The sequence below is a fragment of the Hipposideros armiger genome, unplaced genomic scaffold (genome assembly GCF_001890085.2).
Source record: "Hipposideros armiger isolate ML-2016 unplaced genomic scaffold, ASM189008v1 scaffold_0, whole genome shotgun sequence".
NCBI lineage: Eukaryota > Metazoa > Chordata > Mammalia > Chiroptera > Hipposideridae > Hipposideros > Hipposideros armiger.
Genome location: NW_017731350.1, coordinates 12076108 through 12101424, shown reverse-complemented (window position 1 = coordinate 12101424; position 25317 = coordinate 12076108). Strand labels below are relative to the sequence as shown.

Genomic DNA, 25317 nt, shown 5'->3' with positions numbered 1-25317 from the left:
AAATCGGTGTAACCAGTGAGGCAGAAGTAAGAAGCCAGAGGGTGAGTGGCCAAAGGCGAGGTGGAATGGAAAGCGGGGGTTTGGAGGTGATTTGTCACGTGGACTTTGGATGTCCATGGAAAGTGACAGAGGAGTGTATGGAGAGCCAGGCAGAGAGGGCACCCCAAAATGTACATTTTAGAAATGGCTCTGGTTACAGTGTGGGAGCAAAGCTGGGGTCGGGGGAATGAGGCGTAGGCGGCTGCAGCAATTCAGATGACACTTCCTGGTGACTGGGACTAAGGTGGCCGCAGTAGGAATGTACTAAAGTGGATGGATGAGAAAGATGCTCATGAGGGAGAAACTGCAGGAGCTGGGCGTGGTGATACGTGGGGCCTGAGGATGACAGGAAAGTGACAGAGAGTGCCTTGGCGTTGGTTTGCAGAACTGGGGGTGGGGGGTAATGGGGCCCATCCTCAAAAGGAAAGACAGAAAGAGAAGCATTTTTCCAGATAAAAAAGTATTGATCTTGGGACATCCTTTTGGTGTCTGTGGGACAGCCACGAGGACATGTCTTCTAGGCTGTTGGACATTTGGGTCTGTGAAATCCGTATTTCTATCAGGCTCACTGAGGAGGCCAGGGGACCATTTGGAAAGCCAATACTGTATATGTCACATAGCAAGCCTGCTCGCACATCACACATGTCAGGTGCTGGAGTCCTCAAATTGGCGAAAGCTGAAACGAAAACAAATACTAACATCTCAGTAAATAAAACAGTGCCTGCTGTGCACACGTGCACTACGTCAGACAAGATGTACCTACGGAGCGCACACTATGCACCAAACCCCATCCTTGGCAAAGGGTCTATATACATTTGGAGTAGATTTAAGGCTTTCCTTAAATAGTTCTTAGTCTATTAAAAAGGAAAGGGAAGAAAATCAGCCAGTGATGCCTGTTCAGTTTGGTTAAGTGTTTGACTCATCTGGCACATCTCATGGCTAGATATAGTACTGTGGGAACATACAGGAGGGCCTCACTTAGAATGGGTGAAGGGACAGACATATGGTGGAGGGGCTGACACTTGAAGGAGTTATACATTTTGAGTAGAAACTAGATGAGGAAGGCAGGGAAAGGCATGCTGGACAGCAGGAAGGGCCAGCATGTGTGCAACAGAACCCAGGGCTACCTAGAGCACTACCATCTGGAAGTGGGCCCATGCAAAAGGCATGCACTATCTTAAATTCAGAACGATTCACACGGGGCTGAGACATCTTTGTCTAACCTACATTCAGGGAAATATTAAACCCACAAGTGTTGAAGATTTTTCCCAGAACATTCATGAGCCTGCAATGACAAAATGATAAGAAGCCACTAAAGACACTTTAATAAGAACATCCAGTTACAGAAGGAGACTCAAAAAACGTGGAAATGTGGATGCCAAATTTTGAAGAGGGCCCTTAAAGAAGAAATAGACAATTCAATGCATGAAGAAAGGTGAAGGGAAAGTTGGACTAAGACGGCAGGACTCTCTTTGGTCTTAGCTGCAAGGAGTTTACCCTGCCATCTTTGTGGCCTAGAAAAAGTTGAAGAAGGGTGAGATATTGAAAGAGTGGGATAAGTTATTCACATGGCGGCGTGAATTTTTTTTTAGGAAAAAAAGTAGTTGGGAGATATGGGGTAGTACTTAGTGGGGACACATGCATCATTGTTGGTTTCTTTAAATTCTGGGTGATGGAAATCTTCTGAGATGCTACAGGAATTCCATCAATGAGAAGTCAATCTTAACAGTGAGAGCAGACATTAAGAGAGAAAGGGAGGAGGATAGGATATTGATTGTTCTGAGTTAGTTCCAAAATAAAGGATAGGCCAACTGCTATAAAAAATAGCTGTAACATTTTTTGGTGGCTTAACCCAATAGGATATATTTGTCCCTCATATCACAGTCCACTGCAGGTTGATTGACAGGGAAAACTTCTGCTCTACATGGTTACTCAGGAACCCCTGACTACTTCCATCTAATGGCTCCCCATATTTTAGAGCCTTGGAGCTCTACCGTGGATCCCCTACATACGGCACCATGGGAAAAGAAAGTGCACAGAAGGTTCTGTTAATGGTTTGAGTGTCAGGGGTCAAGCCTGGCCCTTGAACTTCCAAACTTTCACCCACATTCCATTGGGCAGACTCGGTCACGTGGTGCCCACCTAACTGCATATTAGGCAGGGTCGTGTAAGTTAGCTGTGTGCCCAAAGGAAAGAAAATGGGGTTGGTGAGGCCACAGCACTGTGTCTGCCCCAGATGGTACAGTGTTCTTTATCAGAAATCAGGGTGAGTATGCCAGTCAAGGACATGGAAAGGGACAGTTCACTAATGGCTAAATGCTAAAATAGGGCATATGCTTAAAGGCAGAAAAACATTTTTAGTAAGCAATGATGTAAAGCAGTACTGACAGAAAAATGGACATTCATGCTGAACCCTTCCTCCACTGACAATTTTGTTTTTTTTTTTAAGATTTTATTGGGGAATTGGGGGAGGGGAACAGCATTGGGGAATCAGGAAAGGAGAACAGACAAGTTGCTGTCCTTTTGTTCTTCAGTCTAGTTGTGGAGGACGTCGTTTCGCTGGCTCATGTTGGTATTGTGGTCATTGTGCTCTTCCAGGGTGAGGCAGTCACTCACTGGCCATTGGATGGCCGCTCACGCTGGCTGCCAGCCACTCACAGTAGCTCACGGCAGCCCCACTGCAGCAGGGGCTGCAGCCTACGCCATCGCCGGTGACTCACAGCAGCCCAGCTCCAGGTCGAGCTATTGTTCAGCATCTTAGCTGTGCAGGGCAGTGTCACTGGCCCTAATGTGGGATCCAAACCGGGGCCCTGCTGCTCAGAGCTGGTGTCCCAAGCCAACTCCTAACCAACGCAGCACTCAACCAGCCCTCCAGTGACAATTTTAAAGAATGACAGTTTAAGCCAAGGGCCTGCTCAGTAAAATTTGGGAGAAAACCTTTTATCTGTTGCTAAAGAGGAAACCGGAGGAAAATAAGGAAGATGACACAGAAGATGACACTTGTAGACAAGGTCAAATGCATACAATTGACTCCTAACCACTTCTCTGCTAACCCTCCTCCATACATGTTCTTCACACCAGAAAACATGCATGTAAAAAGAATTCAAAATACTGCAGGACACAGGATGTGACAACTCCCAGGACTCACACACAGAAGTCTCTACAGAGTTAGACCTTGTCTCAGGATAGACAGGGCTCTCACCACCTAAAGACAGAAGCAGTCCCACACCCCAGCCAATGACAGCCTTGGTACCCACCCCATCTAGGGCAAAGAACTGGACAATTGTCCAAGTAGGACATGGGACTCTCTGTCCTCTCCCCTCTTCCACCAATAAACGAACAGGTAACACTAACTGAAAACTCACTATGTGCCAGGTACTGTGTTTGCATGCTTGAATTCACAAGAGCTCAATGAGGCGGATACTATTTTATCCACACGTAACAGATAAGGAAACTGACACCAGAAAAGTTAAGTACCTTATCAAAGAGTAGATGTATTTTCCTTGGTTTACTTTTTTTTTTTTTAATTTTTTTTATTGGGGTATTGGGGGGATGGGAACAGTGCTGGGGAATTAGGGGAAGGGGAACAGACAAGTTGCTGTCGTTTTGTTCTTCCTTCTAGTTGTGGAGGACGTTGCTTCACTGGCCCAAGTTGGCACCATCATTGCGCTCTTCCCGGGTGAGGCAGAAGTGTCACTGGCCCTCATATGTGGGATCCGAACCGGGGCCCTCTGGCATCCCAAGCGAGTTCTTAACCATCGCGCCACTCGGCCGGCCCTGGTTGAGATTTTTTTTAATGTAAAAGTCACAGATTAATTCTCATACAAGTCATTTTGCTCTTAAGGATTTTTCAAAATTCTGATTTAAGGTTTTTAGAGAAGCCTTCCTTTGAGCAGACTTTTTAGAGTTAAAGGCTTTTTCCTCTTACTTTTTCAGTGACAGAACATCTGGGTATGTTCCAAATGTGGTTGAGTTATTGTATCTAGAGGTGATATTGGCATTTTATAATCTCCACGTTTAGGTTTATCTGAGGCAGCTAGAAAAACTTTACCGAAGCACAAATTGCTACCTTTGGGCCCTGCAGCCGAACTTCATTTGCAGCAGGAGAGCCAACAGTATATAACATACTGGTGAGGTAATTTGAGCTTTAAATAGTTTCTGGCTCTTGAAATAAGGATAGCATGATTTAGGGGAAAGGCCAGCACTCTATTGCAGTCGCCTTAGGCACTCGTTTCTTGCATGGGAGACAGTTATCAGGTTTCACTAGAGGCAGCTAGCCTTCAGCATCTGCATGTTCAGTGAGTATAAGCGAGAATCCTGTGGTATTATGCCCAGGCCTCAGGATTGTTTGAAAGCCAGTCTGGGCAATTTTTCTAGCTATGTGATACTAAATTTTGTGGAAAGGAAGTGATGTAAGACAGGTAAGGAAGTTTCAGCTTAGAATAGAGAACAGGATGAAGTGAAGAGATGCTTGACATAGGAAGTTAAGCTAGGAGATTATGTAAGAAATTTAGAGGTCTCCTAGGTGAGAATTAAAATGCAGGAAAGTTATTCAAGGTATTCTCAAAAGTAATTGCTCACATCTCTGTAGCATTTCACTGTCAGGAGCACTTTATTGTTCGTCTGATACACCCTTATAATAATAACCTTATGAACGAGGTAGAAATCTCTTTTCCAGATAAGCAAACCAGGGCCCAGACAGATGAAATGGCTTGCTCCCAAGGTCACTTAGTAAAGGGTGGGACTGGGAAAACCCCCATCTTCTGGGTTATTGGAATATACATCAGAAATCAATAGGAATGACAGTGGTCTGAGGGCTGAGAACAGTGTCTCCAGAGCATAGAATTGGATGTGAGATGATAAAGCCTCTTTATTTAAGGAGATGCAGTGTTTCCACAGGAGGATGGGGTAGGAGTCATGGAGCAGAAAAGAAAGCTCCTCTGTCCCAGTTTCCTTCTGCTCTGAAGTCCAGTATCCCAAACCCTGGTTTCACTCTGGTCTGTTGCACTTAGGTCACACCTGGTAGAGGTTCTGTTGTTTTCTAGCATTATAATGGAGAATCAGTAATGCGTAGTAAAAGGTTAACATAAGAGAAACTACTGATCAGTTTAGGAAATACTTGAGTGTATATTATTTGCTGGATATTGTGAGAATTAGTAAGCAAGGCATGATCCATTTATTCAAAGCTTGTAATAAACTAATAAGTATGATTTGGTTTACATTCTGATTTAATTATCTCTACTATTAAATTACACAATCAGTTTACTAAGCATAACCTTCCTCCACCCTACCCCCTTTATAAAGGTGGAATACATACTGAATGTAAATGGTTTATACATAGAAAATAGTCTCTTGGTATCCCAGCACCACCCTGGCCCCATAGTTTAGTCTACCTTTGGATTATACCCCTCACCCTCACACCTATAAGTAATATAAGTTATGTAGAAGCTATGGCTGCTCGAACAGGGGACAGTGAGGACTAGAGAGTAGCCAGTGTAACTGGGAGTGGAAGGACGACAGATGGGGGACATTAGTATGAACTTGGTTCTTGACAACTATGAGTTTTCCAGGCAGGAGCAGAAGAACAAATGGTAGAAGTATGAAGTTTTTTGCAATTAACATGTTACTACTGGAGCGCAGGTACACAAGAGGGTGAGGCAAGGGAACCATCTGGTGTGCTGTAAGACTTGGGAAATAGGGAATGACCTGGGATTCCTGATGTGACTTAGCCATTGTCTTAGAATACACCAGTTTAGATATGATAGTGAACTGGACAAAAATGTAACCTCAGAAAAGGAATAAAAAGTTAAGACCTCTATCCTTGTAAAATTTTCTGTTTCGTATGGTTGTCAGACAATAGTACATGGATGGCTCTAATATCATAGAAATAAGGTAATATAAATTAAATGTAGTGTTAGTGACTTGATTTAATTTATTATAAGCTGTTGTTCGGTAATCATGAAAATATAGAACATTGGTGTGATGTTGCTTTAGTTTCCTCAAGGCGATTCATCTTTGGGATGATGAAGACCCTTTAGAAATGCCCATATTGAAAGAAGCATTGATTCCTATTGGTCAGAAGTACTTTGCTCACCTCTCCATCCTTTTGTATTGCTAATTCTAATTCCGGTAAAACATGTGTTCCCCAAGTTGCTAAAATATCTGTGTTCAGACTCAGTCTCATGACCCCAGTTTTGACTTCCTGGGGTTTATGATTCATATGATCTGAACACAGGAGCTGAAAAAGCCTCCTTGTTTCTCAAAAGTCAACTTGAAGTTGACTCAGTATATTCTCACCCAAAAGGGATGGGACTCAAGTAGACAGGGCAAGATGAGAAAGCTGTCGTTCTGTTCTTATAAAACAAACAAACAACTGTTGAGATATATAAGCCACCTATATTTAAAACCCCTAGGATTGGTGTGTATGTAATATTACATGAGAGAACTGTTGACCTTTGCAATTTAGATCAAAATTAATTTGTCATCTAATAGCTGGACTTGATAGTTCCTTCATGGAACAGCTATGTGCTAAGCCTGTGTCTTTCTAGGCGAGAAGCAGGGGTTCAGGCACCATTGATCCAGCTGCGATTTTTTTCCCCTTCTCTCTTTTTTTTTTTNCCTTGGTTTACTTTTAGTTCCTCTTTCCATGCCTGGGAGCCAATGTGTTCCCTGCCTTATGTTTCAAGGGGGGCTCTCAGGGTATTTATTTCCCCTTGTGATAACTCAAGCAGTAAGTCTTTTATCCTGGCAGGAGAACGGGATGGAAAGGAGATTCAAAAAGTTGAATGTTGATATCTTAAACTTTGGCACTCTATTTTTGAAGCCCTGACAATATTTTATGTTAATTGTCCTTTAGAATTTTGAGAAACAGCCGGCTTCTTCTGTCGCCTGGAGCAGTATGAAATAGGACAGGTAGGACAGAACACAGCATTCCAAGCAAATACATTGTAAATGTTTGTGCACCAGATTTGATCTTGAGATGGACAGAGAGTTCCTCTCATACAGCGGGAATGAACTCTTCAGATACTCTCCCACACAGATCCTTGAAATCCGGTTGACACCCAGACCAGTAACTCACTCCTTCATCTCTGAAGCCATTTTTTTTTCAATTCTCTTGACTTCAGGGCCCAAATGAGTTGTTTATTATTTATAGCAAGTACTATAAAAGGTCAGTGGAACTGACCACTGACAACCTGTGGTCAGTTCCAAGGATGGCAACTTGTATTCTCAGAAGTGAATCCCCTCCAGAGGCATGAAGATTAAACCGTCTACTTAAACCTCTTGGTGTAACGCCTAGCCACTCGGAAGTGGTCAATACATGTTGACTGTTTTCACTTTTATTATTGCCGATGGAGCCCATTGCACACACCCCCCCCCACACACACACACCTCTTGTATTGTGAAAGAGGCCCAGGATTCAAAGTTGTGTAGAGCACAAGCCAATCCTCAAGGCATTCACTTGTAAACAGGAAGAAAGTCAACACAGGTTTATAATAAAATGCGGGAAGAGCTCTAAGAGTTTGCACCCGCTGCCAAGGGGGCACAACGAGGAAGCTCTCAGCCCGCTCTGGAGAAAGAGAGCAGGCGTCTCAGAGAAGCTGCTGGAGCCCAATCTTGAAAGTAGAAGCAGGTGTCTAAGAACTCCTCAAGGCTGAATCTTATAAGCGTTTTTAAACTGTCAACCTAGAATTTCTTAGGTATGAAAGCTATCTTGCAGCCTCCAAGATTCATGCATTAACTTTCCACCCGGAAGTGCAATCATGAATTACTGCTGGGCACCCCCTTCTCCCACAAAGCCAAACAAAACTCCCTTTGAGCAAGGGCAGTGCTGGGGCTTGGGAAGCACTAAGATGGCCCACCGTCGGCATCTGTGGCGCACCCCGTTCCCAGACAGAAAACCGGAGTTAAAATCAGAGGCCCTGACAGGAAGAGGGCTGGCCAAGGCTCAGACTTTTCAGTCGCATTTGACACACAGCTCCTTTTAAACCCGGCGCCGAACTTCGTAGGCGCAATTTCAAAAACGACTGTACCAGACAGGATAAGGTCTGGGGACCCGGGACCAACCCCGGGGCCGTCGGGAAGCCTGGCTCCAGGGCCCCAGGAGGGCCCCAGGTGCCCGCCTCTCCGACAACGTCACTCCCAGCCCCCGGCAGCACGCAGTGCATGGGTTGCAGTGGTGTTTCTTCGCCACCCCCAGACTTCAGCGCTGGAGTCCGTACCCTCTGAACACAGAACGCCGGGGGACCGTGCTCTCAGCTCCAATCCGCTTGGAGAGGAGCTGGGGGTCACGGTTGGAAGCGCGCAGCCGCACAGTGCAGAGGCGCCGCGCCCCTCGCTGACTCTCCCCGCAACACTCACACCTCCGCTCCCCCGCCGGCGCGCGTCGGGGTGCGCAGGGCCAGGACGAGGAGGGGCGGGGCGCGCTCTGGAGACCCACCCCTACTCCCCGCCCCCTCCGGCGTAGATTGACAGAGCCTGGGCCCCGCCCCAACCAATGAGCGCGTCCCGGGGCGGGCCCTGGAACCTAAGGCTCCGGCTACTTAAGAGTCGTCGCCTCCCCCGGTTGGAAGCCAGAGCGGAGTCCGGACTGTCCGGGTGGACCAGGTGCCCCAGCCGGCGCCGACAGCAGGCGCGCGGGTACTGCGCCGGGCACTGCACCGCACCGTTCCGCGCGGGACAGAGTGGAGCCGCAGCCCCACGCGCCGCCCCGGACCCTGTCGCCACCACCGCCTCCGCAGCACCCATGGGGACCCGGAGACTTTAAAGGAGTTTGGGGTTTCGGGAGCAGGGAAATCACGGGTACGGAAAGGCGACTGTCTTTGCCTCGGAAACGATTTTTCTTCGATTGTTTGGACCCTGTGCCGGGTAGGAGGGAGAGGGGTGTTGGGGCTGAAAGTGGACCTTCCTACACAATCCACACGCACACCCGCGCCCGCACACAGACACCGCACTGGCGTCCCCCTTCCTTCCCTTGCCTCTTTGTTAGGTTATTTTAGAGCAGCCTCGCCCTGGCGCAGCCGGATTGGCTCTGCTGGGGAGACAGCGAGAGAAGTAAGGGGCAGAGAGCACCTGCCCGTGTGACCAGGTGTGCCCGGCCGCTTGGGTGGAGGTGCATCGGCGTGTGTGCAAGTGTGGGGCTGGGATTGTGTACGAATGTGGGGGTCTGAGTGTGTCATGGAGAAGGTCTGTCATTGTGTGTGTGTGTGTGTGTGTGTGACATTGTCACACCAGCGTACCGGCCTGTGTCTGGACTCCAAGTGTGCAAAATGTTGCCGGTGTCAAGTGAATGCCTGCGAACGTGTCCGATTGTCATTGTGCGAGGCAGCATCAGGGGAGGAGCGCGACCTAGTGCAAAGCTGAGAGGTGGGATGGAGAGGGTGGGGACAGGAGTGTGAGTGCAGCCTGCTCCAAGCTCGGGGGCCGTAGGCGCCCCTTCTCCCTTCTAACCAACCCCACGGTCCTTTTCTGGGAGTCTGCCTCCCACGCTGCCACAACCCGCGCCGTCCTCCTCACTGGGACCCCGCACGCTCTCCAGCCCGCCTGCCTTTTCTCCTGTGGGAGTTGGACCGGGTTCCCGGAAGGGGTCCCGGGCTGCGTGGCGGTGTCCCTTCTCACTTGCGGGACCGGTGCCTTCTGTGCCTGTCCTACCCGCGGGGAGGCACCGGAGACTCCGCTGGCTGGGAGACTCCAGCACCGTAGCGTGGGCGCACAGGCAGGTCCCAGGGGCCCTACACGACCCGGGCAGGGGCCGCCCGACCCTGATGGTGTCTCTGCCCCTCCGATTCTGCAGATCCCCGCTCCTGGCCCTCGCCTCGCCGCGTCATTGATGGGCAATCAACTGGACCGCATCACCCACCTCAACTACAGCGAGCTGCCCACAGGGGACCCGTCGGGGATCGAGAAGGACGAGCTGCGGGTCGGGGTCGCCTACTTCTTCTCAGATGAGGAGGAGGACCTGGACGAGCGCGGCCAGCCGGACAAGTTCGGCGTGAAGGCCCCCCCTGGCTGCACTCCCTGCCCGGAGAGCCCCAGCCGCCGCCACCACCACCACCACCACCACCACCACCTGCTGCACCAGTTGGTCCTTAACGAAACTCAGTTCTCAGCCTTTCGGGGCCAGGAATGCATCTTTTCCAAAGTCAGCGGCGGCCCTCAGGGCGCCGACCTGAGTGTCTACGCGGTCACCGCGCTGCCAGCGCTCTGCGAGCCGGGCGACCTGCTGGAGCTGCTGTGGCTGCAGCCTGCGCCGGAGCCGCCCGCGCCTGCCCCGCACTGGGCCGTCTACGTGGGCGGCGGGCAGATCATCCACCTGCACCAAGGCGAGATCCGCCAGGACAGCCTGTACGAGGCGGGCGCGGCCAACGTGGGCCGGGTGGTGAATAGCTGGTACCGCTACCGCCCGCTGGTGGCCGAGCTGGTGGTGCAGAACGCCTGCGGCCACCTGGGCCTCAAAAGCGAGGAGATCTGCTGGACGAACTCGGAGAGCTTCGCTGCCTGGTGCCGGTTTGGCAAGCGGGAGTTCAAGGCCGGCGGGGAGGTGCCTGCCGGCACGCAGCCCCCACAGCAGCAGTACTATCTTAAGGTGCACCTGAGCGAGAACAAGGTGCACACCGCCAGGTTTCACAGCCTGGAAGACCTCATCCGCGAGAAGCGCCGCATCGATGCCAGTGGGCGCCTGCGAATGCTCCAGGAGCTCGCAGACCTGGTGGACGACAAGGAGTAGCCTCCAGGGGCCGCCTGCCCCTCCTGTCTCCCCGCGCCCCGCTTCCTTCCCCACACCAGGGCTTTCCGGCGGGCAATTCAACACCCCACCCCGCCTCGCGTGTCCGCCGGGGGGCCAGTATCCAGGCTGCACCCTCGCACCCCTCCAGCAAGTGGCAGGAAGTCTCAGGAACTGGTCCCGGGACTAAAACGACAGCTGTGCGCCCCTAGCTGAAACGCCCAGGGGTGGTGATGGAGTTGGGAGACTGCTTGCGCTTTCCCCTTGAGTTATAAGGGGGGGGGGAAGAGAATGGGCTGAGGGGAGCAAGGACATGACCGCGCCGCCAGGGTCACTGCTCCGCGACTATCACCCCCACCTACTACAAAGGGACCATCACCACCCCAAGTGCGCGCACAAAGACCAGTGGGAGGTGAGAATGGATCTCTTCAGGGCGCAGTTCAGCTCCTGTGTGGATGTGTCCCCAGATTGCAGGATTTCCAAGAAATCGAGCCTGTCACTTATGCATTCCACAAGAGAGCACCTCGGGACGCCGGGTCAGCCTGGACTGATCGCACTGTTCCAGCTCTCCAGCCCCAGGTCTCCTGACATTGTATTCCAGGCTCTGGGCTAAGCTAGACAGTGTTTGCTCCCGGTTCTTTCCACCGAGGGAAGGGAACACCACCACCCCCACCGGCATTAGCCGGTGAGTCTCCCTTGCTGGCAGAAGGGAAGCCTCCCCACCAGGGAGGAACGTGGCGCAGCTAATTGGGTGAGGAGCTCCGGCCCAGCCCCCAGCAAGGAGAAGGTTCTCCTGGTGTCTGGAAACTTGAATTTGTGGAGAAGGGCGCTTATTGTTCTTAACCCTAGATTGCTCCCTCCTTGGGCTGCATTTCAAAAATAATCATATTTTTAAAGGGTTTGGAGGAGAGGGAGGGGAAAGACATGGCAACATTCCAGTAACCAGCATTATTACAGCACCATAGCCAGTATATTTAGTTTGGCTTTTCCTAACATAGAAATCTTAGAAGATGGGGAAGTGGAAATAAAGTTTTAAAAGTAATGGAGCAGTTTCCAACTATGTCAACAAAGCATATCTGTTGATGTTTTTATTGACCATTTTAGCAACATGCTAATAAAATTTCAAATTGAAATTTTTATTTTCATGGCTTTAATCCATGATAGTTTAAATATTGGGGGCCATTAAGAGTGGATTTAGCTAAGAGCTTAGCTAACATTGCCTTTTCACTCTATTTTTCTGAAATCGTGTTTGTGACTATTGTAGTTAATTTTTTGGCTTGAAACGACAGCCCTAGTAGTGGTGGAGTTGTTAATTGATGTGTATATCGTACTGAATTTCTGTCAGTTAAGGGGTTTACTGCTTTGGTGGAAATTGCTAGCAGGTCCCAAGGTGTTTCTTTTCTCCATGCTGTAAACCATTACCATTGCACATTTGCATTTCTATTTTTCTTCCTCTCCCCTTGATCTCCTTAAAAAAAAAAAAGATTCTAGAGGTGGTGGCTTTTCCCCTCCTCTTTAGCTGGTCCCACAATTCATTCCTGAACACCAGAGAGGATCGTAGGATCAGGACAGACATGTATTTTTCAGAAAATTAAGGCTGTTTGAAACCCCTTCCTTGAGCAAGGATTTACCAACTTCTCTCCCGGCGCCGCAGCCCAAGCCTGACTGTTATTATACTTAACTCAGTGTGCAGTAGACACATTGCAGTATCTATGTCCCTTTCAAGGGAACTTGTCAAGTAATGGTGTTTAGCTAATTGTTGCAAGCAATTGCCTATTGACAGCTGTGATTTAGTTGGACAGCCAATATTACGGCCAAAGCCAGTTTCTTGGCATTTCAAAAATAATGCAATAAAAACTAGTCGAGGTTAGCTGAGACTGGAAATGCCTTTTCATGGTAAATGATTCATTTCTGTTCTGTGTTTTGGTTTCCATCCGGATTCATTTCCTGATCGTGAATCAAAAGGTCAGCTCAATGGAATAGGAACTAGAATATTTTTCTTAAGCCGATTGAGTGATTTATTTTTTAAAAAAATGTTTAAATGCATATGCTTTCCTTTCAGCACCTACGATGGCATAACTTTTGTAATAGCTAACTTACCTTTGCATGTATGGAGGACTGAAAGTCATTTATTCCCCTAACTTATTCCTCTTTCCAATGACAGATGGCAGATCATAAAGTGAAATTCTTTACTGTATCCACACACTGCACAGCCTTCTGTGTCCTACCACTGTACCTTGGTTCTCTGCTGTATTAAACACCAACCTAAGCACTTGATCCAACAGGACTCCTTCTTGACAGTTTGTCTTCCACCTGTCACTCAGAGGATGGGACTTCAGCTAAAGGAATGAATCTGTCTCTATCACACCTGATACTAAGATTTATTTCCTCTGATGGCACATAAGCTGATTTTTCTCTTCCTGAGAGGGTCACTATAACAGAGGAATGGCTTCTCAGCTTTATACTTGCTGAAACAAGACTGGCAATAAAAATGAGTTTGGTAGCCAACGTAGCATTCATTACTATATTGGTGTGTTAAGGATTGGGTGGATGATAACACTTCTACAGGTTCACAACAGTACAACACTGGTTACAAAGGGAACTTGAAAGGCTTATAAGGTTTCTCATATTGCTGTTGAAATCATCACTGATTATCTGCTATTCAATGTTAAGAATCATAGGTTCAGGAATGATTCTAATCCTAGTGCATCATGGAGAGGATATTATCAAAATATTACCTAATAGCTTTATTCTGAAAAACATGTATATTTTTAGGGTGTTATTAATGATGTGACACCATGAAGGTGGAAGTCCCTTTTGAAGATGGCAGGGGATGGGCACACTTGATTTTTTATTCTGAGTGAGTATAACACCTCTGGGTTTTATCAGAGTCATAGAAATTAAGCCAAAGCCTCCTAACATTTAATAGAAGTCAGGGATTTTGTTTTGGTTTGAGTTATCCTCAAGAGAACACAGCTTCACAGTAACTTCTGTGATACACTGAGTTTTGCTGAGCTGCTGCTTGGTCTGTCAGCTCTCCAGTATAGAGGAGAACTAGCCTTACACATCCATTCTTTTCCACTTTCACATGGCAATTCTGCAAAGCAAACTATTAAAAAAATAGGATGAATATTTTTATTCCAAGGAATGCTTTGCTACACATTTTGTTATTAAAAAAAATAAATAAATGCTGGGGAGAAGAAGGGAGACTGGGCATACTTTAAACAATCCAGCTGAAAATACTGTGATTCTCAAAGTGTACTCCTTTGTTTAAAAGAAAAAAGAGCCTATAAATCCTATAGAAGTTACATGTAGTGAATTTTTTTAAATAAAATTAAGTCTATCAATAAGCCAAATATATATATATATATATATAGAGAGAGAGAGAGAGAGAGAGAGAGAGGAACTATATATATATTTGGCTTATTGATAGAAATATATATAAATTTTTATATATCAAAAATATATATCAATATTTAAAAATTTAAATGCCCATCATGACTGTATTTTATTAAAAGAAAGTAATATATATTCACTTACAAAACATTTGTGCCGGATTAGAACATCAGATGCAGAAGCAACTGCAAGTGCAATGATGTTATGTAATTTTACTAGATTTTTAACATTTTGATGTTTACCTTCCTCTGTGTCATGTTTCTATGATGAACACTTTCATTTCAATAATGATTTTTTTTCAGAAAACCATGTTATTGGTGTTTACAAAATAACAAATTACCTAAATAATTAGTCTATGCTAAGAGTCTTCAAACATTACCTTGTTAATTATGTTTTGTGTGTACTTTCAGAATCCCTAAGAGTGCAATGTGTTAGTCATCTTATAAATGGAACAGGGTCAAATTTCAGTGAAACTCATACTAATTGCACAAACATAACAGAGCAACCGACATTCCTCTTAGCTACCTGCATATCTTCAAAGCTTTCTGCTTTTTCTTTTTTAAACAAATGGGGAAAATCTAGATCGGTTTGCCTTTCAGAGATGATTTGCCACATGCATGATGGGTCTGCAGGTGAAAAAAGTATAGGTTTTCAGGTTTCTTGAAACATTGAGAGTATGTTTAGAAAATGGCTTTCTAAGACCCAGCTCAATTTTTGTTGACAATTATTAGCTTTTGACACACACATATATATAAATATACACACATATATACACATATACATGTACATTTAAATATGTATGTATGTATATAATTTCTACTTATAGCTAGTAATTGCAATTTCATTCCGAGAGATATATATATCGATACAGATATGCACGCAGATACATACGGACTATTTTAAAACACAATAGAGAATGACTTGACATCTACAAAAACAGTAGGAAAGGTTTTAGGGGTCAAAACAGCTCATGAATAACGAGGACAGCAAGACAGCTATGCCTAAAACTAAGCATAAACAGAAAGAAGAAAACGTGGAACTCGCTGTTAGTTTTTGTCTTGCTTTTAGACAAATGCATTCCTTGTTTCTGTAACTAAAAAGACCTAAGATTCAAAGGAAAGCTGTAAAGATTAGGAAATACTTGAAAAATAAGAAGCAAGATGAAGTGGGGAGGTTATGATAAACTGATAAGCTAATAAGCTTTTCACCAGGCAGTACCAGCTTTCCATCCTAATTGACGGCAGTAAAGCTCTTAATTTTCCAATCATTTAATAAATTATAAAATCTTGATATCATAGCTCACATGTTGCATGTTTACCTCATTTGAACTTGCACTGTAAGAGATTTAAGTATGTGACTATGTTGGGGGAAAGGAAAATAGTCTTGTCTGCTCTTGTCGCTAAGGGTGAGTTTTGTGACGCTGCCTTCCTTGGTGACATGCAGATAAAGGGCTCTCCATGCTGTGGGCTTTAATCATTCTCTCTGGTTCGTGGCACAAGGCACATAGTAGGTGCTCAGTAAGTAGAAGCCTGGACTCTCTCCATTACCAGTGGTTCTCAGTGATACTTGAGCCCCTGGAAAAACACAGATCCCACCACTGGGCTTGTTTAAAACGGGGGACCTAAATTTCTCCAGCTGAAAATGTTGGGGTTTGCCAGTCTCAGGAGGTTCATGGAAATATCATTTGTGAGGCTTAAGGCTAAGTCCACTTAAAGGATATTCTGAATATTCTATTTGCTTCTAGGGAAAAAAACTCTATCAAAGAATCCAAAGAGAAAATATTTTCTTGTCATTTGGTTGAAAAGGGGAAAGCAAACTCACAACTCTGAGTGTAACTTCTCACAAGTCCATCTCTCATTTACCTCAAGGAGAGAGGTTTCTTGTCTGAAATCACAAGATTATTCCTTCAGAGGAAAGCCTATTATTGAAGCTCTTGCTAAAAGTTTTCTTCAGTTATATAAGCAAAAAACCTACGAGAACACGAGCTTAATTCTCTGGGAAAATTAGATTTGATGAAGTTTGGTCATGGGTGTTTTTCTAAATAAAAATTATTCATTTCTATATTAAAATATCCAAACAATTGCTATGCCCATTGGCTTTTATAATCCAATTATTTATTTTTTTAATGTGAACATGAGTTCTAAATTTAATTTCATCCAACGGGGAGAGAGGCCTGTAAAATATGAGGTGTGAATAGGGCCCCCATGTCCTCAATTTCAGGCACAAAATAAATGCTTCATAAGTTAATGTGAGCCACCTCCAGTGCTCCCCAAACAGACAAAGGTCACAGAAGGCTACTGCTCGCATTCTTCCACACGACATAGACATTGATGTTCTACTCACTCCACAATGGGAAACACGAGGGCTTCTTTAATATTCTGATATTTGCTTTAACAGATACGTTATTCTAAATTCAATCATTTTCCCCTCCAGCAGCCCCGAAACATGCCAGCTCACTCTTCAGTGCCAAGCGCATGGTTTTCAGATTCTCCTGGGAAATGAGCAGATGCGGGGGGGGGGATCATACTGACGATGATTTTGAAAAACATCTTCCAACACCCAAGAGCACGAGCTGCATTTCCTCCTGGTCCTTCTGCCTTCTGCTTCTCAGGGGTCTGACCCCCCGGGGTCTGAGCCAGACAGAGGCAAGGCCCAAGGGTAGGGTTGCCTGATTTCCCAAATAAAAATACAGGCCACTCAATTACATTTGAATTGCAGATGAACAAGGAATTAGGTTTTCATGTAAGTATATCCTGTGCAATACTTGGGACATACTTATACTAAAAGTGATCTGTTTCTCTGAAATTCAAATGGAACCATGTGTCCAGTATATTACCTGCAGCCCTACGCAGAGAGGACCTTCCCGCCTTTAAGAAGCCAGAGACCTCTGAGGTTTTAGAGCTGGCAAACTAAGGACACATCCCCTAGCCGCAGCATGCAAGTCCCACCAGATTGCTCATGTGTCTTTCAAGGCCAAGGCCAGGTTCAGGCCTAGGAACAAACATAGAGTCCAGGAGAAGCTACAGAAGGGGGAGTTCACAGGACACTGGCCACTGAGACAGTTGCTTGTGTGGGTAAGGGTGGGGGTGGGCTGAGTATTTCATGTCTCTATTCTTACACTCTTTTGAGTATATTTTACAGGACATGACATCCTTTATACGGGGGGGCGTGATAAATACATTCCCAGATACAATCTCTGCCACTGTTTTTAATCCCACTAGTTACTAATCCCATTTTGGCACCTGGCCATTCCAGCTTCCAAACCTCTCTCTATCGCCATGGCACCTCTATCTAAACGCAGGCAGCCATACTGACCTTTCTAAACCCAGGACTGCCGCTCACACGATGAAGGCCAAGCTCCTTATGGGGCAGCCAGACTCCTCCATGGCCTGGACTCTGTCTACGACCCGATGCATTTCTCTGGACTCTCACTCAGCTTATACTCAGGCCCCATGGAGCATTTTGTACAACATGTAGCTTCCTTGACTTTCTCCATTGTCCCCTTTATCCGATTGCCATTCTTGATTCCTAAGTGGAAAACTCTTCTTTATTCATCCTTCATGGCCTAGCGCCATGCTATGCCAGGCATGGTTCCGGAAATTTTCTTCTGTGCATTCCCATTAAAGTTGTTTATACCTCTCCCAGATTCCGTCTCCTATGCTAGAAATATGCATTGCATCTGTGTCTCCCTGGACTGAGTTCTGTTAGGGAAAGCCCTGTGACTTACACACATATGCAGCTGCAAAGTCTAGAACATGCAATAGTGGCTGGATTAGAGTCTGTCGAATGAATGGAAGAAGATGCGGCCGGAGATGCGTTGGCTCCTGTCAGTGTGTGAGACTTGCTGCACACAATCTCTCCCTGTGCCAAACCACAGTAGGAATGGGCTAAAAGCGTCTATCAGCTTACATGCGATTCTCCCTAAGACCCATTGAGTAGAAAATTAGCTTCTATTTAGAAAATGAGCTGGAATTATGAGGAATCTATACGGCATTATATTACACTAGAAATGATGGGAGATTAGCTATATGTAGTATAAAAGCTTTCTCTGTCCTGGTTCTACTGGTTAGAAGCATTTCTTCATGAATGAACTTCGTGAGTTTTGTTAAGATGGAAATATAGATTTCTCTCCTCTTGGCAATTTAATTGCCACCTAGGCGAAATAGCTTTGAGAGTTGCAAGTTTAGAAGGCAACAGAGGATGGACTTTCTAGAAGGAAAGGTGAGACAAGACATTTCCAATATGAACAAACCACTTTAGTCAATGGGTCCTAGAGAGCCAGAGATATTCAGTCAGTGCAGAAAGAGGCTACTGAAAATCCAAGTCCTGTTCACCTTTTGGAAAGTAAAATCTATCCCAATTTTCCTCCTAAGCAAATACACCTGTGGCATGTGCGAAAGGAAGAAGAGAATCACCTTGCCTGACATTCCAGCAGGGGAGCAGAAGGAAAATGGCCGCCTTCCATTGATGACATTTGGACCCCTGGGCTGGTTGAAGAGCTAGAATAATTTGAAATAATCTGAAAGGCAATTGAACACTAAAAACATAACTAGATGAATGTCATAAAATATATATACTTTTTTTTAAATTAAAGTTTATTGGGATGACAATGGTTAGTAAAGTTACATAGGTTTCAAGTATACAATTCTGTAATACATCATTTCTGTCAAGAACCATATGATTTCACTGATATGTGGGATATAAAACTGAAAGCAACAAAGGAACAAGACAAACAAATGAAGAAACAAAAAACTCAGAGACAGATAATAGTTTAGAGGGTAAGCGGGGACGAGGGTAAGGGGACCAAATATATGGTGATGGAAGAATTGACTCCAGATGGTGAGCACACGTGATATATAGACGATGTATTATAGAATTGTACACCTGAAACCTATGTAACTTTACTAACCACTGTCACCCCAATAAACTTTAATTAAAGAAAGAAAAGTGTTGGACAGCCCAGGTCTGTTTCACCCATGTGGCTCCCTTAAAGCCCTTAAGGGCTTTCCATAACTGGCCAGATAGAATCCAGACTGTGTGACATCATTCCATTTCCACCCCCCTGCCCCTACACCCCCACCTTGGAAGCTTCATCCTCTGACCCAGCACAGCACTACATTCTCGCCATGTCATCTGCACTGAACCACTTAACTCTCTCCAAAAGCCACGTCCCTGCATGCCTTTGCTCAAGCTGTTTCATCTGTGTGGGGCACCCTTCTCCACTCCTTGACCACATGTCAAAATCCTCCTCATCCTTTAGGACCCAGTTTATTTGTCGGGTGCTCTGTGAAGCCACACCTTCTCCTGCAACACCCCCTACCTCAACAGCATCAGCAGGCCAAATTAATCCTCTCCCACAGGGCTTCTGTATGTCTCCGTCCAAACATTTAACACGCTCTCTTCCCATTCAATATTTCAAGTTTCAGCCCCCAAACTATGTCAAACAGTTTATTTAAGTCAATGGGAACCAGGTTGCCTGCTGAAATATATTTTAATCTTGAGGCAGGGATCTTGGCATTTTGAACTCTGGTTCCGTAGTAGTTAGTATCTGAATTAGATGCTCAACTAATGCTGACTGAATTCAATTCAGTGAATGCCAAAGCAACTATCGTTCCCCAACGACAGTAAATGCCATGTCTACATTTGTGTTCTAATGGCAGATTGACTCCTTCAACATTTGTTGGGTCCTCATTAAAGGCCACCCTTTCCTTTAGGTCATGTACATACAAAGCATGGCCTAGACTGCAAGAGCTCGATCTGGTAAGGGCAATGGGTAGACTATTCGCCGTAATTCACTGCAGCCTGATATATGGGTCATGATATATGGGGTCATCACCAAGGTAAAATTTTAAAAAAGATGCTGCAGAGGCTAAGGAAGAAGCATTTGGAAACAGACGTCAGTTTTAAAAATGAAAGTCACTGACTGACTGAGAAGAGATGAATGATGTTTTTAAGACAAATACACAATTTTTTGGGGAAAATAGACAACATTTTTCATGCTATTTAAATGTGATAGACTATGTTCAGTCATTGATATGTAGAATATTTTTCTTTGAGTGTGTTTGGTTACACAAATTCTATAGAAGTGATATTTCAATATATCGCCGCAAAGCTTTTTTTGGTGTGGGACAACCAATATTGGCAGGTTATCAGCATTTAAGTTACCAGTTCACTCATCTCCCAGTGCATCTTTGTAGGCAAGAGCTTTGATTGAGAGGTGAACTGATTGTTTAAGATTCAGTTCATAGGGTTAGGCCAAATTCCTTAATGGGAAGCTGAGCAGAGCGGGAGCTTGTTTGAGGGGGGCTGGGCCCAAAGCAGCGATGATCTTAGGCCTTCAGAGAGAAGGTGCTCTCACTCAATGAGAGAGGCCAAGGCCACAGACAAAATGACAGGGTCACAGGTCAGTTCTGAGGGGCAAGGTGAGCTATCAAGATAAAACAACCAAAATGTCCGGATCCATGAGGGCAGCGGTTACATGCCATGGGCAAAGGTCTTCAAGATTGAGACTGCTTTGCCAAAGTGCAATTAGTAAGTAGTTGAGATAGAACTATTGTTAAGAGGAAATTGTCAGCTCTAAGAAATGATGCTAGCTCACAGTCTATAAAAATATTTCAATTTTAAAGCATATTGTGTTTTAAAATGGCCTGGGCAGGGCGGGGGTGGTGGTGGTGGATGTGAACAGGGAATCTATTAACTTTGACAATATTCCTTCAATACAAATAATAGAATTTCTTTGAAGAAAAACAAATCTAAACTTCTTGTCTAAGGAAACCCTGAATTTTCTTAGATGTTTCGAATGGCCTTTGGCACAATGCATCAGTTTTCTAAAACCTTCTAATAATTTTACTAAATATTTCCGTGAAATTGAGCATAGGATTCAGGCAAAATTTACCTTCTTGTGTGAAATCCCCACTTGCTTTAAAAAAGAGAAATCCCAGATTATATGCAAAGACTGAGAAATAGCCAAATTATCCAGGTACAGAGGTGTCAGTGTCTGGGTTGAAGTTTTAAAGAGTTGAATCTCATATTAACGAATTCCAAAGAAAAACAGCTGATTTATGCATTTATTTTAATAAGGCTGTGAAAACAGTCTACTTACAGTATAAAAAAAACACCCTTGTTTTTGAAAACATTAGATAGACTATTTTAATAAATTAAATTTGTCTGCCTGTCAAATCTGTCAAATTGACAAGAACCCTCAAGGAGCACTGCTGATGGTGCTCTTCTCTTCTTCCAGGAGGACTCCATTTGGAATTGAATATGGACTACTTAGAGAAAGAATCTATCCATCAGAGTAATTTTAAGTAACAAATACTAATAATATCCTAAGCCTCCAACCTTACAGGGCCAAGGTGACTTCGTTTCCTTTGCAAACTCTTTTATGACCTATAGTAGTGTCCTGAATATTAGATTTGTCTGTAATGATGAAATAATCTAAGAAGGCAACTATGTCCACATCATCAGAAGAGTAACTGCTGACATTTGCTCAGACGTGTGTCACTTACATAGTCAATTGTCACCCTCACAACCAACCTGTGTCAGTCAGGTCTTACTGTCACCAGTGTACAAATGGAGGTGTGAAGGCATGGCATGAGCAAATGCCCAGCTCAATATTAAAACATCTGCATTAAGTAGAATCAGACTTTTAATTCAGGTGTTTTGATCTGAAGCTATAATCTTTATCGTCTCTCATAAGATTTTCCTAAAAGAATCAAATGTCTCCTTCCACTGTTTACTTGTAGGGAAAACCCACTTAATTTTTCCAGCTAATATGCGGGAACATTTATACCAAACCTCTGGTATACTGCTGTGGATGAACAAAGATGGACTCTTAATTTTTGCAAATAATGTACCTAAGAGAAGCAGGTCTTATTGGGGTATTCAAAAACACAAATCCACTCAAACTCTGGACCGACGGTGTGACACACACACTAATTAATCACCCAGAATTGGTGTTGTGTCTTCTGGAATGAAAGTCTCAAAAGCATGTCGACATGTACAAGTCGAAATGGAATCCAGCTTTAATGTTGAGATTGTTTTATTTTTCACCCTGAACTTCAGAAATAGATACACATGTTGAATAATATTCAAGGAATTGTGTCTGTCACCAGTGGTCCAAGGCAGTCCTCAGGGGACTTTTCCTTTTTTTTTAAAGATTATATTGGGGAATTGGGGAGGGGAACATTGTGTTTTTCCAGGACCCATCAGCTCCAAGTCAAGTTGTTGTCCTTCAATCTTAGTTGGAGAAGGGGTGGGTTGGGGGGGGGCATAGTCACCATCCCATGTGGGAGTAGAACCAGCAACACGTTCTCACCAGCTGAGCCACCTGGCCGCCGTTCGCAGCTCAGCGACAGCTCAGCTCAGAAGCAGCTCACTAACCCATGTGTGACTCGACCCGGCAACCCTGTTGCTCATAGCTTGTGCTCTAACTAACCGAGCCACTTGGCTGGGCCCTCAGGAGACTTTTCATGTATTGATCAGTTAAAATTTCTGCTGCTTATAGTGATTAGCGGAAATGTCTTTTAAAAATAAGCAGAACAAGAACATAATCAATACGTACTCTATGCTTCTAGTTCCTTAAAAGAAGTTTGAAATTCCAGATTAAAAATGTATAGATGATTTCTATTAAATTATTTTCTGGCAACAGCCTGCGATAGTTGTACAAAATTACTGTTTAGTGGCTAGTCATCCTAACAGCAGCGAAAGACATGCGTCAGGCCTTGCCCACATCTGGCTGCAGGACCTGCTTTTACCTAGGAAGAGACATGTTTAACTTGGCTAGGAGAGCACTGCCCTGAGATGTCTCAGCGCCAGTGTTTACCCATGGCCAGTCTCATGAAAGGATATCTTAGGACTCAGCCTATGGCACTGCCATTTCTGAATGAGATTAGTTACTTCTCATGAACCATGAACTCACTAGAGATTGAAATAGACTCGAGTAAATAAAATTCAGTAACTAAATCATCTAGCAGAAGAATGGCATAATGAAAGGATGGGTTTTGAAAACCACATGGCTACAAATCTGACTCCTGGCTTTCTGGCTATGTGATCTTGGACAAATGAAAAGGAGATCGTGAACTCTAACTCACAGGGTTACCATGAAGTTAAGTTTCAAAGTGACTGCAAAACTATCTACCTACAGTGCTTTGTACATAAAAGGCAATCGGTCAAATCAGATGAATCTAAGTTAAAGTATTAAGCGAAACTTATTTTACCACCAAGATTACAGGTTTCCTAATTCTTGAATGGGGTTCCTTTATCTCTGCTTAAATGGTATTATAAATCTTTGGAGAGGATGGATCTTGTCTTATCCATTTTTTATTCTCAGTAGCAAAATTTCAAGTATACAGTAGTTTTTCAAAAACTCTTTGATAAAAATCAAAGGGCTGCTGAAATTTTATCCAAATCGAGGTGCTGTAAGGAAGATGAAAATGGGTGCTTTTAAATGAAAACGGGAACTATGTATTAAAGGAAGGACAAACATCTCCTCCTGATATTCTATTCAACGCCTGCATCTAAGCTGCTTTGGAACCCTACAAACAGTACCTGTGCGTGTGTTTCTGTGGGCAGAAATGCTCCAGGCGTGTTCTCCCACCCTTCCCTGAGAACTATTTCACTCTTATCTGCACTCGCTGCTTCTAATGGGCCCGATCCTTGCAGTTAATTTCTTTACCCTTTGAACTGAAAACTCTGTTGCGCGGTTTGCCTCTGGTCCATGTTAGGAGATCTGACACAAGCGACTATTATAAGAGGCTTGTTTTCATTTGTGAGTTTACTCAGACTTTTAAAAGGAAGAGGAGACTTTTATGCATATTTTATCCCTCATTCTGTAGAGGGACCCCTTCCTCACAGACTCAGCCCCTCATTTGGCGAGTCCCTGTCTATTTCATTAACACAGCAATTCTCAACATTCTTGGTCTTTGGGACCCTGAAAATCATCAGAGAGTCAGGAGAGCTTCTGTTTCTGTAAGTTATACTTATCAATATCTGCCATGATAGAACCAAATTAACCCTGACATCTAAAAAAATATATTTATTTAAAATACCAATAATTAACCCACTACATGTTACAGAAATGTAAAAATAGCTATGTTTTTCCAAAGGAAAAGTGAGAAGAATGGCTTTTGTTTTACATTTTTTTCAAATTTCTTTAATGCCCGGCTAACTAACAGATGACTGCATTCTCAGGTCTGCTTTTGCATGCACTCTGCTCTATCACACATCATGTAACCTCTGCAAGATAGTCATGAAAGAACTAGAGGGGAAAAGCCAAAATCCTACCATTATGAACATAGTTTGGACTTTGTACATCCCCTGAAAGAGCCTCAGTGACCCCATGGATTCCAGAACCCCACTTTGTCCCCTATGTCCTCCCTAAGGGTAGCTTCTCCGCTGTCACTGGATGAAGCCAGGCAGGTCCCTCAACTTTTCTCTCCTCTCCTAGGAATTCCCACTCTCACGCTGAGCTGCAAAACAGTCTTGGTTGATACTTGGAAAACCCAGACCCTTGAAAGAGCGAATTTCCAGCTATATTAAAAAACACCAAGTGCCCTTTCTCTAGACAAACCCTGGGAGTGGGCCAGCCTCCTCTTCCATGTCCTAGAGGGACTGCTGAGCCCCAAGTACATCAAACTCTTCAGGGGCTCCTTGAAGCCTTTCTTGCTAGGCCTGATGTAAGACAGGTTTGCTCCAGCTGTCTTGTGTTCCCACCTTTTGGGGGGGGGGACTTACAGTGCATCAGCACTCCCTCAAAAATCTCCTCCCTCGGTACTTCCTCATGGTGGGTGTAAGAATTGTCCAAACTAGTTCTTCACCATCTCAAGTGGATTTTTCCAGTTCTCACTGCAGTGGCCCACTCGTTTCTATCTCAGGTGACTTAGTCCAAGCAACCAGTTTCACATCCTGTTACTCCCTTTAAAGAAACCAGAATTTTCTGGCTGCTTCTTACCCCTGGAGCTCAGGTGGCTTCATAATTTGTCCTGTCTTCCTGCGCTCAGCAAAAGTACTGATGGCCCATAATTGGTCATATTTCTTTGGAAATTTGCATTTAAACTGGGAGCACTGTTTGCTTTTCTTGGTATAATTTGTCTTACATTTTTGAAAGTAATAACAATTCATTAAATTACATTTGAAAAATGCAGGAAGAAAGAAAAAAATTG

General features: G+C 44.6%; 1 protein-coding gene across 2 annotated transcripts; it reads left to right on the top strand.

The window, feature by feature from the left end:
• The first annotated feature begins 8583 nt into the window (after positions 1 to 8583).
• Positions 8584 to 13262, top strand: LRATD1 (LRAT domain containing 1). 2 transcript variants are annotated; one of them, XM_019656834.1, is made up of 2 exons: positions 8584 to 8904; positions 9830 to 13262. In XM_019656834.1, the coding sequence occupies exon 2, from the start codon at positions 9866 to 9868 to the stop codon at positions 10760 to 10762; it is 897 nt and encodes a 298-aa protein (XP_019512379.1). In that variant the 5' UTR covers positions 8584 to 8904; positions 9830 to 9865; the 3' UTR covers positions 10763 to 13262. The 2 variants fall into 2 exon arrangements, with proteins under 2 accessions (XP_019512379.1, XP_019512309.1); XM_019656764.1 differs by having other exon boundaries at positions 8585 to 8838.
• Positions 13263 to 25317: the final 12055 nt, after the last annotated feature.